The sequence below is a fragment of the Haliotis cracherodii genome, unplaced genomic scaffold (genome assembly GCF_022045235.1).
Source record: "Haliotis cracherodii isolate W230 unplaced genomic scaffold, xgHalCrac1.p SCAF_19, whole genome shotgun sequence".
In the NCBI taxonomy this organism is placed as follows: Eukaryota; Metazoa; Mollusca; class Gastropoda; order Lepetellida; family Haliotidae; genus Haliotis; species Haliotis cracherodii.
Window position 1 is genome coordinate 8,498,540 of NW_027266274.1, and position 16,202 is coordinate 8,514,741.

General features: G+C 39.4%; 1 protein-coding gene across 1 annotated transcript; it reads right to left on the minus strand.

Annotated features, from left to right (window-relative positions):
- Positions 1 to 898: 898 nt before the first annotated feature.
- On the minus strand, positions 899 to 14,703 carry LOC139466917 (uncharacterized). Its single transcript, XM_071248641.1, has 12 exons — positions 14,627 to 14,703; positions 13,965 to 14,141; positions 13,460 to 13,780; positions 13,009 to 13,112; positions 12,207 to 12,369; positions 9,713 to 9,836; positions 7,002 to 7,020; positions 5,990 to 6,208; positions 3,828 to 4,005; positions 2,712 to 2,815; positions 2,119 to 2,281; positions 899 to 1,602 (listed from the first exon to the last, which is right to left on the minus strand). The coding sequence occupies exons 2-12, from the start codon at positions 14,125 to 14,127 to the stop codon at positions 1,475 to 1,477; spliced, it is 1,686 nt and encodes a 561-aa protein (XP_071104742.1). The 5' UTR covers positions 14,128 to 14,141; positions 14,627 to 14,703; the 3' UTR covers positions 899 to 1,474.
- Between the last annotated feature and the right edge of the window lie 1,499 nt (positions 14,704 to 16,202).

Here is a 16,202-nt window from a genome sequence, read left to right on the forward strand (position 1 = left end):
TGTATAGGTGTGTGAGACCCATTCATTCTATAAATCTCGATCAATTGACCATGGTCATCATTTGTCATGTTATCCCTGAAAGAATAAGTCCCTGTTATATCGTACTTGTCGTTAGAGCTGACGGAATCGGTGATCGGAGTCAGTTGTCATCGTACCCCAAACCACGACATACATGTATTAATTTTAATTCCTTTATTTGTAATGACATTTTCAAATGATCTAATTAACTATATCATATATAAAGAACAGAACGATGTGTGCTGAAAAAGCTGATAATAAATACAGGGTGTCCCCACTTTTACCATATATATTCCTGTGTTTTTAGGTGAACAACTAATTGGCCTTTGCATGTATTTGTGATGGGTGCCACCGATGGGTCTGGATACGTCCACCTTTACGCGAACCACTGGTATCATCAGTACTGTACAGTGATTCATAAATACATGGTCAGGATTAAGTAGGAATCGTAAAATTGACTCTGCTTTCAGTGAATTTTACGTTTTTCTATCAACTTTGATTGGATAATCTTGACCTCACTCAGGTCAATCACACAAATGTCGTGTTGTAACTAGACTTGTTCTTGTACGATAAAGTGACTGAACCAATCATGCAAATGTTATGAATTACTCATGTGCATGATATGAGGATAAAAATTCAACAAACACATGTTGGTTTGTTGTTTAACGCCGCACTCAGCAATATTACAGCTATATGGCGTCGGTCAGCAAAATAATCGAGTCTGGACCAGACAATCCAGTGATTGAAATCATGAACATCGATCCACGCAATTGGGTCGATGACATGCATCAACCAAGTCAGCGAGCCTGACCACCCGATCTCGTTAGTCGCCTTTTACGACAAGCATAGTCGCCTTTAACAGCAAGTATGGGTTCCTGAAGATCTATTCTACCCCGGATCTTCACGGGTCCACATGAGGAAGGACGGGGCACAGAAATGAAGCTAGCACCAGGTCATACAGTAGGTCCATCTCAGGTGACAAGAAACACCAGCTGTGCAAAATATACTGAACCAAATTAAAAACTTCACAATCTTCACGGGTCACAAACACATGTAAGTGGCAAACGTAGGCTACGACACTCGTTCTTGTTAATTACATATCATACTGTTCACAATCTCCCCTTACCATTTCTATGTGAACACGTACAATGACACGTGATTAACCAAGTCAGACAGTCTAACCACCCAATTCACTTTGTCCCATCTTACGAAAAGCACATGGTTATTAACAAATAAATTTTGACATATGCGGTAAACATACTAACTAAAGAGCCATTGTCACTCTGTATTCAACAATTATGCAAACGATTAAACAATTCTACTTAATTGTGTCAGCACGACACACTATTATAGATTTTGGTAACATTCAATGTGATATAAATGTGATGTCTGTCTCAGACCATGACATACACATGCACCATTGGTACTATGTATATTGCAGCACATCCATTGCACTTTACAACACATCAACGGGACCTCTGTATCTTGACTCAAACTTAGACCCGGCCATCTTCCGTCTGTAGAGTTTCTCAAACTGTTCATATTGATCAACTGTGAAAACCTCTTTCCAAGTCCCAACTACACCTGAAATATCACAAAGTCATACGTTTCAGACTAGGTCGTCGTTATATGTTCATTTCAAAAACAGGTGTATATTTTTGTTTATTTACCGCCGTAGTAGGCAATATTCCAGGTTTACTATGGATGACTTTACATATTCAAAGCTGGGTCAGACAAACCTGTGTCAAATTGTATAAAAAGCGTCAACTACTTTTTGGTACAATGACAGGCTAGTGACTATTGATGCTGACCACCTGGATCAAATTAGTTCCCACCTTTAGGACAAGCAATAGAGTACTCCGGACATACCCCTACAACGTTCTCATGTAATTACGTTGTGGGCGAATGTGTGACGTTATATAACTACTATGAACATCGTCGGTTTTGATGCAACATCGTTGCACTTTAGAATATTGGGAAATGCCTATATTTGCATTTTTGTGTTGCTATTAACACACCAACACATTAAGCACAGTAGTTGATCATACGCATCCGGGTTTATTAAACATTGTATGGTTAATGTACATGGCATGCAAATACCTTTCTCGTAGTGTATGGATTGCCCATTTTCCAACCATTCATATTGGAATTTGTCGCATCTCATTCTCCCTAACTGACATTTGTCTATGATGGCCTGAAGGAGCTCTCCTGTTGAGTTGGTGCCGAGAAACTTTGAAACCTTACGTAACTCCTCCAGAGGACTCTACAGTCACCAAAGCAGAAATAGAGAAATACTAGTATACAAAACGTGTTAGACTTCAATGTTATCGGCTCATGTTCTCATCGACAACTCAAGCCATCATCACATACGCATTAATACTTCAACACACAACCATACAGACCAATCGACATTAAAACCGTATACATCCATCTACATGCATACAGGCATGCTCACACCAACAATCACATCAAAATTACGTGATCAGTGCAGAAGTTTAAGTTTGCCTTGTCAAGACTCAATTATTTTCAGACACCCAGTGACACAGCTGTTATATTACTGACTATGGCTTTAAACAACATCCATTCACTTACTCGATGAAATTCATCATGCTTTCTGGATGGTGGTGTCATATAATTGTTTAAAGAGGCATAGACTTTACAAAATTTAGCTTAGAGTCCCATACAAATCTTACTTTCTTCATGTCTTCATAATGCCAAAAATGCACATCTAGATTAGGATATTCTTCAAACACTTTTTCCCAATCACGAACGTGATCAAACCAAGCACCCCACGACACTGCAACAACAGCATAACAATGAATGGACAGTCGAAATAAGCATGAACAACACCCTCACGACTGAACCTTGGTATTATATGATCAAAATGATATTTTCTGTTTCTTTTCTGTTTGGCTCAAAAGTTGTTTGATCAAGGTTCCCAAATTCGATGTCTCGGACAAAACTTCCAAAGTGTTTGTGGTGGTCAAGTGGAGGCAATATCCAGCTCTGACGTAAAGTGGTGTCCAATGTAATTCCCTATTTGTATTTGTGCCATGTGCTCCCGTGTTTGTTCAGGTGGACACTTGACATGCCTTTGCATACTTTTGTGATGGATGCCATAGGATTTCATAGTGATTCATACAGGTGGGAGACCACTACTCACTTTAATGACTTGTCACAGCGAGACAACAAGTTTTGTGCATATACCTCTATGACAGGATGTAATGTCCCAAACAAGGGCTTTCACATTACAGAACCTTAATACTTATCAGTCAAACATCGTATTAAAAGATTGAAAATATCTTACGTTCACCGTTCAGACTGAGAACAAACCAGTTTTTCCAGCCTCCTTCATATCCAGTAATTGATCCTTTAATTAGTAATGTGTAATAAGACACATGTGCATCTCGTGGGTCTCTCAACAAATACACCACTTTGCACCTCTTCGTTTTCATGTCTTCTGGCAGGTACCGGAAGTGAAGATGAGTGTTTAATACTCGTGGGGATGGTAAAGCATCCAACATGCTGATTGGTTGGTATTCCAGCATGTTGTCCTCTTTCTTCTTAGGAATTGTCTCCGTATTATTGTTGATAAGCATGCTGATCATTTCAAACATCCAGTGTGTACCTATATATTACAAACAGTAGTAAATACACATAAATACATGCCTTTTCACTTTGTTTCAACCAAATTATAATTCATACATTATGACTTTATATCATGAGAGTTAAGTGATCGCCTTTTAAAAAACACCAATAATGTTAAAAGATTAACATATTATTGCAATTTCGACAATTCATTATGATACCTGATCTCATCCAGTTTGCAATCACAATGTCATCTTCTCTCATTGCCAGCTTCGGCACTTCTCGGATCACGTCCTCGGGAAAATCTTTAGGTATCCGGTTCTTCCCGACCTCTCGAAACATCAGGCCATATCCCTCACTATCTTTGATTTGTATCAAAGGCATACTGGAGGATCTAAACTGGATTGAAAATTAGGTGACACATTGTTTTTTGTCTGGACATCGAATTCGTTCTTGATTTACCGGTACATGCAACAATATAGATGTTCCCATGTATTGACCGTCCATTAATTAACCAAAACATTGCATTAATGCCGATTAAGTTATTTTTTTGTATTTTTATTAAGTGTACGCAAAATTGCTACAAGATACCAAAGTCAAAGAAAGACATGGACTGAAAACATGCATACATCAGCAGATTCTCTTTATACTTATGTTCACTCACGCCAGCTAATCGATAGATACTACCGTGTTATCAAATTAACAAAGCTGTAGTACGTACCTGCAGAAAGGCGTCCACAGCTTTCTTGTTCTACTTACAAATGTACAGCCAAGGATGCGAGTGCAAAACCTTTGACGATCTTTCCCTGTCAATGACGGCGGATATGAAGTAAGTTCTTTCGAAGTGTTGGTCTTGAAACAGAATCACGAAATAACGCTAATAATAATGAACGAAGATTGCTGCATATGTGCTTATCGGTAATTCATCTTAGGAACGTAATTTAATCAGTAAAGTCAAGTTCTATTTGTTTATGTTTGTTGAAATAAATTTCAAGTTATTTTTAGGTGATTCTACTACATTACATCATTTGAATGTTTATTAAAATTCATTCATACCCGTAATACTATGTGAAAATGGAATAACCTACATGTGTTGTAAGTTTGCAATTCATGGCACTAAATCTGCTGCAAAAAGTTTATTCAATTTCATTAAAATATAATATATGTAAATAATTTAAGAATATCCCATTGAAATGCATTTTTAGTATAATGTATGAAACGAATAAAGACAATACCGATAACGAAAACATTCAAATGGCATGTACAACAAACAATATAATTCTGCTGCGTGAACTGGAAAAAAGTGAGAAGATGAAAGTGAGATTAATGAAATAATAACTATGTGTTCCTTCATTAGCCCTAAATTAAAATGTTACATTGTGACGTAAATGTTGCTGCCATATACAAAGGAAAGCACAACTGGTATTACAGTATCACAGAATTATTTTCAAGACTAGTTTTTTTACGTACCGACATTCAAATATGCAGTTGCAAGTTATTTTCTGTTACGTGCTTAACTGTTAACTACAATATTGAAAGTAGAGTGACACAACAGATGGCGTCCTGATACAACGAATGGCGTCCTGATACAACGATTGATGTCATGATACAACGATTGATGTCATGATACAACGGATGATATCATGAAACAACAGATGGCATCATGATACAACGGATGATGTCATGACACAACACATGGCATCATGATACAACGGTATATTTCATGACACAACGGATAGCTTCATGATACAATGACGGATGTCATGATACAACGGATGACGTCATTATACAATGATGGCGCCATGGTTGAATGGACAAAGTTTGCAGGGGCCCCAGAAAAATTATCTTTACCGTTATGACTAAGTAAAAAAAGAAAACGCAAAAGAAGATAGTTTGCCCAATCAATGCCTACTGTTATGTGATGAATCAGTGATTGATTGTGTTGTATTTTAACAGTACATTGTAACACATCAAGTGTAGGCAAGCGGGCAGGCCAGGGAGGCGTAGACACGTGGTTCTGACGCAGAAACTCTGTGCAAACTTGTGCGACGTGGGATCAGGCGTTGTCCTGCAGAAAGATGCTGCCATTGACGTTGATGAAGGGGACAACGTGGCGCTGCAGGATCTCGTCTCGGTAGCGTAGATCATTCAGAGCACCACCCACTCTCACAAGTGCTTTCCGGCCTCCGTGATGAATGCCTCTCCACACCATGACGCTTCCCCCTCCAAAACGATCCACTCGCTGAAATGCAATTCTCAGTGTAACGTTCGTTACGACGTCGGTACACACGGACACGTTCCTCAGCATGTCTCAGATGAAAACGGGACTCATCTGTGAACAGAACCCGTCTCCACCCAGCTTTAGGACATGTGACTCTCTGACGAGACCACTGCAGGTGTTCACGGAGGTGATGCGGATCTCGGATCTCCTGTCTAGAATACCGGCTGTTCGGTTTCGAACAGTCTGATCTGATATTCGACGCAGTCCCGTTACTTGTGAGGCTGTTAACGTCGCCTTGATGAAACGGTCCCGCAGGTGTCGTACCCGGTTGTAGCGATCTTGGCCAGGCGTTGAAGCGCGAGAGATCGTCCTGACTTTGGCCTGTCACAAACGTTGCCAGTGGTGTTGTAACTTCTTCACAGGATAGAGATGGTTAATCTTGTCACACCCATCAATGGCGCCACATGCTGATGTTTTTCACCCGCTTGCAGTCGGCCGATGGCGTTGATGCGTTGTGCTTCTGAAAGACGTGGCATTTCAACGGCTCGTTTTCTGATTTTCTGAGTGTGTATGAGCAGTTATGTGATGCAGATAATAACGTAATTCTATCCTTCGATTTTAATGCAAGAAATGGCAACTTATTTGGTTATATTTTAATCGGTGACAATAGATTATCCCAAGTTTATTAACTATGATGCTGATACATTTAGTATTCCTCGAAATACAAGATGCGATGTCTGAAATGGCTACGGCAAGGATCTCATAGACTTGTTCTGTACATTTAATGTTCATCTGCTAAATGGTTTACTCCCTAGAGACAAGACAGGTACTTTTACTTGTTTTAAGGAAGCTGGTGCAGGTGTGGTTGATAATATGTTGTGCCCAACTAATTTGTATAAGATTGTGAATGATTTAACACCAAAACATGTTGGGAATCATACCATTTTCCAATCAGTGTTACATTATCCTGTGTTAACAGATGAACTGTTCATGAAGATCGCCAAGAACATACGTTTGTGAACATGACAAGATTTAGATGGCAAAACGACATTAGTGTTAGTCTGAATGATAAGATGTTTGATTTACTATGCAACTTTAGTCTTGATCAGTGTTTTCAGGTGTTGACAGTGGACGTCGATCTCGCTGTCGACAAACTAACCGAGAAATTACAAACCTGTGCCTCGAGGTGTGGTCTACAAGTTAAGCATTACAATGTATGGCATGATGAGGCATGTGAACAACTGTAGAAGAAGAAATGTATTCGGTTAAATGACTTTAGATTAAATGGAGATATTAACACATTATGTGAATATTTCAAATTAAGAAACAGTTATAGGAGGCTATGCAGAAGTAATAACAATATACGGTCTGATACAAAACTGTGATGGTCATGACAGTAAAGCGTTCTTGGGGAAGAATTGATTCTCTTACTAATTTTGGAACTTTGGCTGCAAACATTACATGTGGTCAGTGGAGTGACTACTTTAAGAATGGGTTCAACCTGACAGACATCCCAACAGTATGACCAATGACATCAATCAGAATAAGATTGAAGCTGCCATAAAAGACATTAAACAAGGCAAAACGGCTGGTTCATATGGCATTAATGTTGAAATTATTATTTGTTGTGTACATATGTCAATGCCATATTTACTTCTTGTTTTTTGCAGTATTATGCAAGCTTATTTATTTAAAGAGTTATCGTAATTGTGTCAATAATTATACAGGTATTTATCGATTTCCAAAACCATGTTATTTACCTATGAAAAAGTTAGACGTGGCAGAAAGACATACCTGGGCGTTATCTTTTAAAACATTTTTATGTTCACATGGTTTTGGGTTTGTCTTATATCATCAAGACGTGGGCAATGTTCAACACTTTATTTTTAGTTTCAAGCAAAGACGAGTGGCTTGTAGTAAACGACAGGTGTTTGGGAAGATTATGGATTCTCCACATGTTGTGCATCATCAACAGATTAAGTCGCTGTTAGAGGTTGAATATTATGTAGCTAACGTTTATGCAAACGCGATCAGAATGTCAATTTGCTTCGGCACCTCGGTCAAGGTAGTTGGTCAAGATCATGTAACACCAATCTACACAAAAAAATAAAAGGCAACATTTATCTGGGGGTTGATTACCACTGCGTGGCAGCTTTTGTAAAGAAATGACAAACTCACGAATTCGCCAGTCTTGAGCGCATCAGATTTTGAGAAAAAATTTAAGCTGATAATTAATGCAAGTGATATTTATACTGCCGGCGTATTATTACAAGAACATGCGAACGGCATGTTACTTTTCGAAGACATATGACAAGCACGAGAAAAGTTACTATGCATTTGAGAAATATTCCCTTGCTTTGATTATTTCTTTCAACATTTTGAGGTGTATTTGGGAACAAACATTCAAGTGTTCACAGTTCAAAATATACTGACTTTTCTTCATGAGATGAAGAACAAAAATCAGAGATTGGTGAGATGGAGTTTGTTTTTGCAAGACTTTAACATTGAGATCAAGCACATTATGGACAAAGACAATGTGATTGTGGATTCTCTCCCTTGACTTAGTTTGGATAAGTACACAAATGCAGTTTTACTAATTATACAGGTAGAATGTAGTTTATGTTTAAACTTTATCCTTGAAATTGCCCATTTTAAAGTTCACTTGAAGCGCAGTGATTGTAAATTAATACAGCACTAGCACAATGTGTAGTAGTAAGTGGAATAAAGGCTTTCGACCCTCGGCTGCTTACAAATGTTGGCTATTCTGTAAGTAAGAAAAAAAGGAACACCTATCTGAAAATACCGAATCCGTGCCAGCTTGCATCACATTCGGGAACGGAGACAGGATTGGTTCAATATATTCAACGAAATTCGGAACCTTCGTGAGTGCATTTACATCAGTTCTAGATCCTGTTACTTATTGTAGCTGTAATGACATGTTCCGAAAAATTCATTTTCATTTCTACGTGGACACGCTTTTAACCAAGTTATCGGTAAGAAAACGTACAATTTTATGGATAAAAACTTCTGGTTTATTGCATATAGCGACGCTGCATTGCAGATTGTTACACAGTTATCAAGCTGGGGTGACTACAACCAAGTGGTGAGAGGTATATATCCATGACATGTTGTGATAAGCAGCTGATTACCATTAACAACAGGTAATAGATAACAAGTAGCACACAGGTAATTGGATGAAGCCAGATGTACAGTAAGAGTAACAAATAACACACAGGTAATGAAGTCAGATGTACATGAAGGATAAGGATTAAATGTATTTAACACTAATTAAAATGGATACTAATTAAAATGTCTATTGCTTGATGAGAACTCTATAAGGCGGACGAGAGCTATAGTCATCAACCCTGAACACCCAAACCATAAAGTGGAATCTAACGATAAGCAAGCAACGACCAAACCTAACCCAGAATGTTCAAGCTTGTATTATTCAAGCTGACAAGCTTTATGTTAAACAGAAATGTATTGAAAAAGTAAACATGCTTCCTGTTGAATTAGGATGGTATCATGGTGTTAACAATGTGAATCTTAGACAGCAATATGAACTAAAGAGTCATTGTCACTCTGTTTGTGGAAAACAGTTATGTAAACGATTAAACAATAATACTTCATAGTGTCAGCTTGACATACTATTATTAATTTTGGTCATTTCAATGTGATATATAGATGATGTCTATCTATCCGAGACAATGTAGCATATCAATTGCACCTTACAGCAGATCTACGGGAACTACAGAGTCGTTGTCACAATTCCACTTCATTTCGTCAGCATACAGTTTGGTTACATTCAAGGTGATGTTATAGCCACCGGAGACATACATGTACACATAGGTACTCTTATATTGTAGCACATCAGTTGCACTTTACAGCACGTCGACGGAACCTCTGTATCTTGACTCGAACTTAGACCCGGCCATCTTCTGTCTGTAGAACTTTTCAAATTGTTCATATTGTTCAACTGTGAAAAACTCTTTCCATGATCCAGCTACACCTGAAACATCACAAAGTGATGTGTTTCATATAATAGCGACACTATGTGATTTCAATGTACATACACTATATTCATTCACAAAACAGGCGTACATGTCAGAACATTTACAGCCGCAGTCTGACGTCATTGAACTTGGAACATCATGTCATCTATGCAACACGTTTGCACTTTAGAAATCGTGAGAAATGCATATAATTTTTAAACATATTTATTCCAAAAATAAATTTGAAACCGGATTGGCAAACAAGCCAGAGGCATATTTTAATGCCTCTCTAGAAAACACTAGATGAAACTTGGCAAAACTGATCATCAAGTGTCAAATGTTCTTAAAGTGAAACACAACACTAGTCTCTGAGAAAATGGCAGTCAGTTTCCCGTGTGTCCGCCATGTGCATTGATGACTGCCGTGCAACATTGACACATGGAATGGATGAGGCGGTTGATGAAGGCCATAGGCACTTGATCCCACGCTCTGAGGAACGCCTGACGCAGTTCAGCTGCAGTTGTTGTCCTTGGCCGGACGTAATTCAGCCGTCTTTGAATCTCAATGCTCAATGGGATTTAAATCGGGACTGAGGGCAGGCCAATGCCTGGTTCTCATGCCGTTCTGCTGGAGGAAGTCTCTTGTTGCTCTCGCAGTGTGGGCACGGGCGTTATCGTGGTTGCGGCGACGTGCCAAATGAGGTACGGCGTGTGGTCTCAAGACTTGATCAACGTGCGAAGCTGCTGTGACACCATTGCCTCTCCCTGGACCGATGTTCTTGAAGACCACAGGGCCGACCATCTGTGCAAGACCAATTCCACCCCATGATGCTCGGACCACCCCCCGAGTCTATCTCAACAACACAAGCATCCGAATAACGTTCCCACGGCGTCGCCAGACTCTCTCTCTCTCTCATCTGCTGTTGAGATACAGTAACGACTCTCAACTGCTGGTGGCGCCAATGCTGGTGCTGTGTTGCCCAATGACGGTCCCGGCAATGATGTGGTGTCAGAATGGGTCCTCGGTGTGGCCTGTGACAGTGAAGGTGTCTGCTCGTCAATCGTCGACGTACGGTGTCCGCACTAATGTGTCACTGGTGTGTCTCCATGGTCTGTCGAGCAGTTTCCGCAGCAGTAACAAAGCGATGTTGAAGATGCTGTCTAACAACGATCCTGACGCTGGGTGGTGACCCTTGGTCTTCCACTACTTGGTCGATCACCTGTAGTGATGGTGTTCTGGCACCGTTGCTGGAGCCTGTATATGGTCCTTACGTGGACTTGAAATGCATTGGCTACTTGCCGGGCGGTTTGTCCAGCTTGCAATCGTCCAAGGGCTTGGTTTCGCTGATTTCTTGTCAATCTTGGCATGTGGTAGCAATTCAATAACGAATGAATGTTTTCCGATCTGGGTGAATTTTTATAGGGCAAGAAATGGGGGAACATATGTGCATTTCAATTTACACGGAACTCACGTGCATCGGGTTACCATGGACGTTGCCGTGATGCGTTTGGGCGATCGGTTTTATTGTCATCTGCTTTGTTGTTTTTTATCATCAAATTTCATCTTTCCGGACAAGGTAATGTTAAATTTGAGAAACTTTGACAAAAATTACCCAGATATTTAAGTGACAACTTTTCATGCAATGTTACTTGGGGTGAGGTTTCTGTTGCGGTTCAGTAAACATTGATCTATGATGACATGGAGGTTGGGGAGTGTTAGCAAAGAATATGGACCCTTATCAACATTTAGGAGTTACATTGAAATGTGTATCCGAAGTCTAATCATTGTCAGTCAAATATATAAACATTTACACTAAATCGGCCAGACGAAACAATAAAGTTATTGACTGATTGGACAACAAGATTTTCATTTGCACATATTACCGACTTGTTTGAATTTCCGTACAGAACAGGGTCTAATTTATACCCTTTATTAAGATAATACTTATTGCTTCTAAGGTTACCATAATTGGGACAAAATGTGTGGTAACCTCGGGCGACCCACAATAACATGGAGCATCCTCCAAAATAAATATATTCTACTTATTCCATCTGGGCCTGTTGTTTTGTTGATATCAACCGTAAAAAGAATGTCTTTAACTAGGTCGTATGTTAGGTAAATTTCATTGAGACTATTTGGCTTGATAATGTCTAATGGAGATAGGGGCGGTCAGGTAGCTTAGTGGTTAAAGCGTTTGTTCGTCACGCCGATTCCCGACATCGGTACAATGTGTGAAACCCATTTCTGGTATCCCCCGCCATGATATTGCTGGAAAATTGCTAAAAGCGGCGTTACACCATAGTCACTCACTCACTCACTCACTCATTCCTTAGCCTTTCTGATAGCAGACACGACACAATTTCCAATGGTTCGTGACATGCAAATACCTTTCTCATAGTGTTTACATTCGCCTTTTTCCAACCATTCATAAGGCAATTTGTCGCTTCTCATTCTCTCCAACTGACATTTGTCTGTGATTGCCTGAAGCAGCTCTTCTGTTGTGTTGGTGCCGAGAAACCTGGAAACCTTACGTAACTCCTCCAGAGGATTCTGCAAAAATCAAAACGGAAGTATGTATTTCACCAGAGACGTACACATAATGTGTGAAAGTTTTGATAATATTATGTAGATGTTAATACACGAATCCTCTGCTCCAAATTTAGTTATGACCAAGAAATGTAAGTCGGACATGTGACTGACTTCAAATGCTATCTGCACCACTCCAGCCGTAACCGCACACACATACATACACAGCCCTATAGATCAATCGATAAAGAAAAAAAGACATCGTACATACATATACAGGCCAACACTTAGCAACATTCACATCAAAATTACGTCTACGGTGGAGAACTTATAAAGTTTGCCTTGTCAAGACTCGATTATTTTCAGATCTCCAATACAATACCATTCTTACTTTACACACCCATATAGACCAATAGACATTAAAACCGTGTACATCCATGTACACGCATACAGACACACCAACAATTACATAAAAATATACATTACCCAGTGACACAGCTGTTATATTACTGACTATGGCTTTAAACAACATCCATTCACTTACACGATGAAATTCATAATTCTTTCTGGGTGGTGATGTCATATAACTGTTTTAAGAGTTTCTGTGAAATAAATATGCATAGACTCTACAAAATTTAGCTCAGTATCCCATACAATTCTTACTTTTTTCATGTCTTCATAATGCCAAAAATGCACATCCAGGTTAGGATATTCTTCAAACACTCTCTCCCAATCACGAACGTGTTCAAACCAACTACCCCATATCACTGCAATAGAAGCATAACAATGAATGAATACTTGAAATATGCATGACCAGCATCCTCATGATTGAACTTTAAGAACATTTAATTAAAATTATCATCATATCTGCTCAATTACATTATGTACATTAATGATTTATTTACCTTGTATATTGTGGTATATTGTCTTATTACCTGGTATTATCACTATTAAATAGTGATTGATAAACACATGCTTATGTTATAGTCGGAATCATACAATGAACCCCCGTATCATTATGGAAAGGGTTTTGACTTCATATATTTGTTAATCTCGCATACTTAATCTCAGTTCTTCACATCGACATTAATATCAAAATATTGAAAAAACTTACGTTCCCCTTTCAGACAGAGGGCAGACCAGTCTTTCCAAGTTCCATCATATCCAACAACAGGCCGACTCGTTTGCAATTTGTAGAAAGACACATGTACATCTCGTGGGTCTCTCAACAAATACACCACTTTGCACCTCATCGTTTTCATGTCTTCCGGCAGGTACCGGAAGTGAAGATGAGTGTTTAATACTCGTGGGGATGGTAAAGCATCCAACATGCTGATTGGTTGGTATTCCAGCATGTGGTCCTCTTTCTTCTTAGGAATTGTCTCGGTATTATTGTTGATAAGCATGCTGATCATTTCAAACATCCAATGTGTACCTATATATTACAAACAGTAGTACTACACACATAAACACATGCCATTTCGCCTTGTTTTAAACAAATTGTAATGCGTATTTTATGACTGTATATTATGAGAGTTAAGCTTCGTTTATCAAATAACATTACTTAATGTAAACATAGATTGAGATACCTTTGTAATTTTGATAATTCATTTCAATACCTGATCTCATCCAGTTCGCAATCACAATGTCATCTTCTCTCATTACCAGCTTCGGCACTTCTTGGATCACTTCCTCGGGGAAATCAGGAGGTATCCGGTGCTCCCCGACCTCTCGCATCATCATGCCATGCCCTGCACTGTCTTTAATTTGTATCAAAGGCATACTGGTTGGCTGAACTAAATTGAAAATTGGGTAACACATTGTTGTTTATCTTGATTAACGAAATCCCTACATGCAACAATAAAGCTGTTAAATTGTTTCGAGTGTCAATTTTATAAGCAGTACATTCCAATAATGTGAATTAAGTTATTTCGTCAAGTGTGCACAAGTTGGCACAATATATTTAAGGAAAGTAAAATGGGGGTGGGGGGGTGGGGTAGGGGGCTGGGGTGTATGTGCGTATGTGTGTGTTGTACTGGTAGCATTGAAAAAGTTATATTGAACAATGTTACGTAGGACTTTACTTTACAAACTTTGTAAGGTGTATTTGCCACAGTGCCCCAATTATGTGCGTATGCACTTATGTTAGCATTTAGAAACACACCATATGTTCAGCTATTTCAACTTTACCCATACCTACTTATTTTCTGTCATTGACTGATATATTAAAATTTTTCTTACATAAGTATGAATATTACGTCGTCTATATTTATCATATTACCTTATTAGCAACCCCCGAACCTGTAGTACGTACCAGCAGGGAGACGTTCACGGCTATGTTGTCCTACTTACAAGCACACAGGCAGCGAGCGCAAGGTTATCATGACATTTTCTGTGGTGTGATAGCTGATATCAGATACCCTACCTTTTATCAGGGGGGCAACATTGTACGATCACCCCCCACACCCAGGATCAGTCGTCAGTTGATGTTAGCAGACTTGTCTGGTGAATAAACAGGCTCACGAGTAGTTGCAAAAATATTATGCTATATCTGGGCACCTAAAGAAGTGAAACATTGCCCTGGGCATGTAGATTATACAATTACTGCAGTGCTGCTGCTGTGTGGTGTCAGATAGCAAACAAACAGTTGTGTGAGTGGTAGGTTGGTTGGTTGGTTTGTTGTTTAACGCCGCACTCAGCAATATTCCAGCTATATGACGGCGGTCTGTAAACAATCGAATGAGCATCGGTCCACGCAATTGGGATCGATGACATGCATCAACCAAGCCAGCGAGCCTGACCACCCGATCCCGTTAGTTGCCTTTTGCGACAAGCATAGTCGCCTTTTTTTTGGAAGACCTATTCTACCCCGGGTCTTCACGGGCCGTGAGTGGCAGGAACAGGGCAGGACATATTTACCCTTTTGGCGGACATATGGTGTCATCGCTGATTTTCAGGCGGGAGGCGTCTGAGACCTGCATCACCTCGGGCTTTCCCCCCACATTAAGCTGACACGCCGTGATATAACTGGAATATTGTTAAAAGCGGCGTTAAACCCAACTCACTCACTCTAATAGTGAGAAGTGAATGCCCCACCAAAATAATCTGGGACAGCCACCTGTAATGATTTTAAGCTCGCTTCTAAAATGAAAAACACCAAACGACTCTTTCAGTAAAACCATGTGTTGAGGTGTGCTCTGACAGAAATAATAAAACAATTTTCCAGCACACCTAGTTAATACCGCAGTTGTTACTTGGCTGATGGTTGGTGCTACTGAACTACTTATTCTTCTTTGGTTTAATTTATTTTAGACTCATGGAGAACGCCATTGTGGTTTCTCTAAAATTTGGAGTGTGTAAAATGAAGTGAGTGTGATTTCATCTGCATATGTTTTAACCAGTCGTCTGTCACATTCTGTTGCTTAAACGCGTTTCATAATGTGCCTCAGACATGTATCGTAATGTAATATATTTTAAAAACTTCAAATGTTTAGGAGAAATATATATCTACTGTCGCAAAATGTACCAAGTCAATATTTTGTATGATTAGAGTATTTGGCATTGTCCATTCATCTCCATAAGCTATAGGGCTGTAGAGGTATCACGTAATACTTGACATTGATATACTTCGTGTCTTTTTTAAGCTGTAAGCTGCCGCGGGTTTGGGGAGTGAGTGCTTATCACACTTACCCGGAAACCACACTGCCTTTGCATTGCGTCGTATGTGATACAGGCAACCAGCGAGGGAAGAGGCCATGGAGGAATCCAGGTCAGGTTTGTAACTCCATCCTTCACTGCCTTCGCGCTGCTATTGCAACAGCTTGTTCAACAAGAATACATATCAGGCTTCTTTTAAG

Coding starts and splice junctions, on each gene's coding strand:
- LOC139466917 (XM_071248641.1), bottom strand. CDS start 14,127: ATGCCTTTGATACAAATTAAAGACAGTGCAGGGCATGGCATGATGATG. Junction 12,370..13,008: donor ATTATGAAGACATGAAAAAA/GTAAGAATTGTA, acceptor TGATTTTTGCAG/AATCCTCTGGAGGAGTTACG. Junction 9,837..12,206: donor ATGTAAACACTATGAGAAAG/GTATTTGCATGT, acceptor GTGATGTTTCAG/GTGTAGCTGGATCATGGAAA.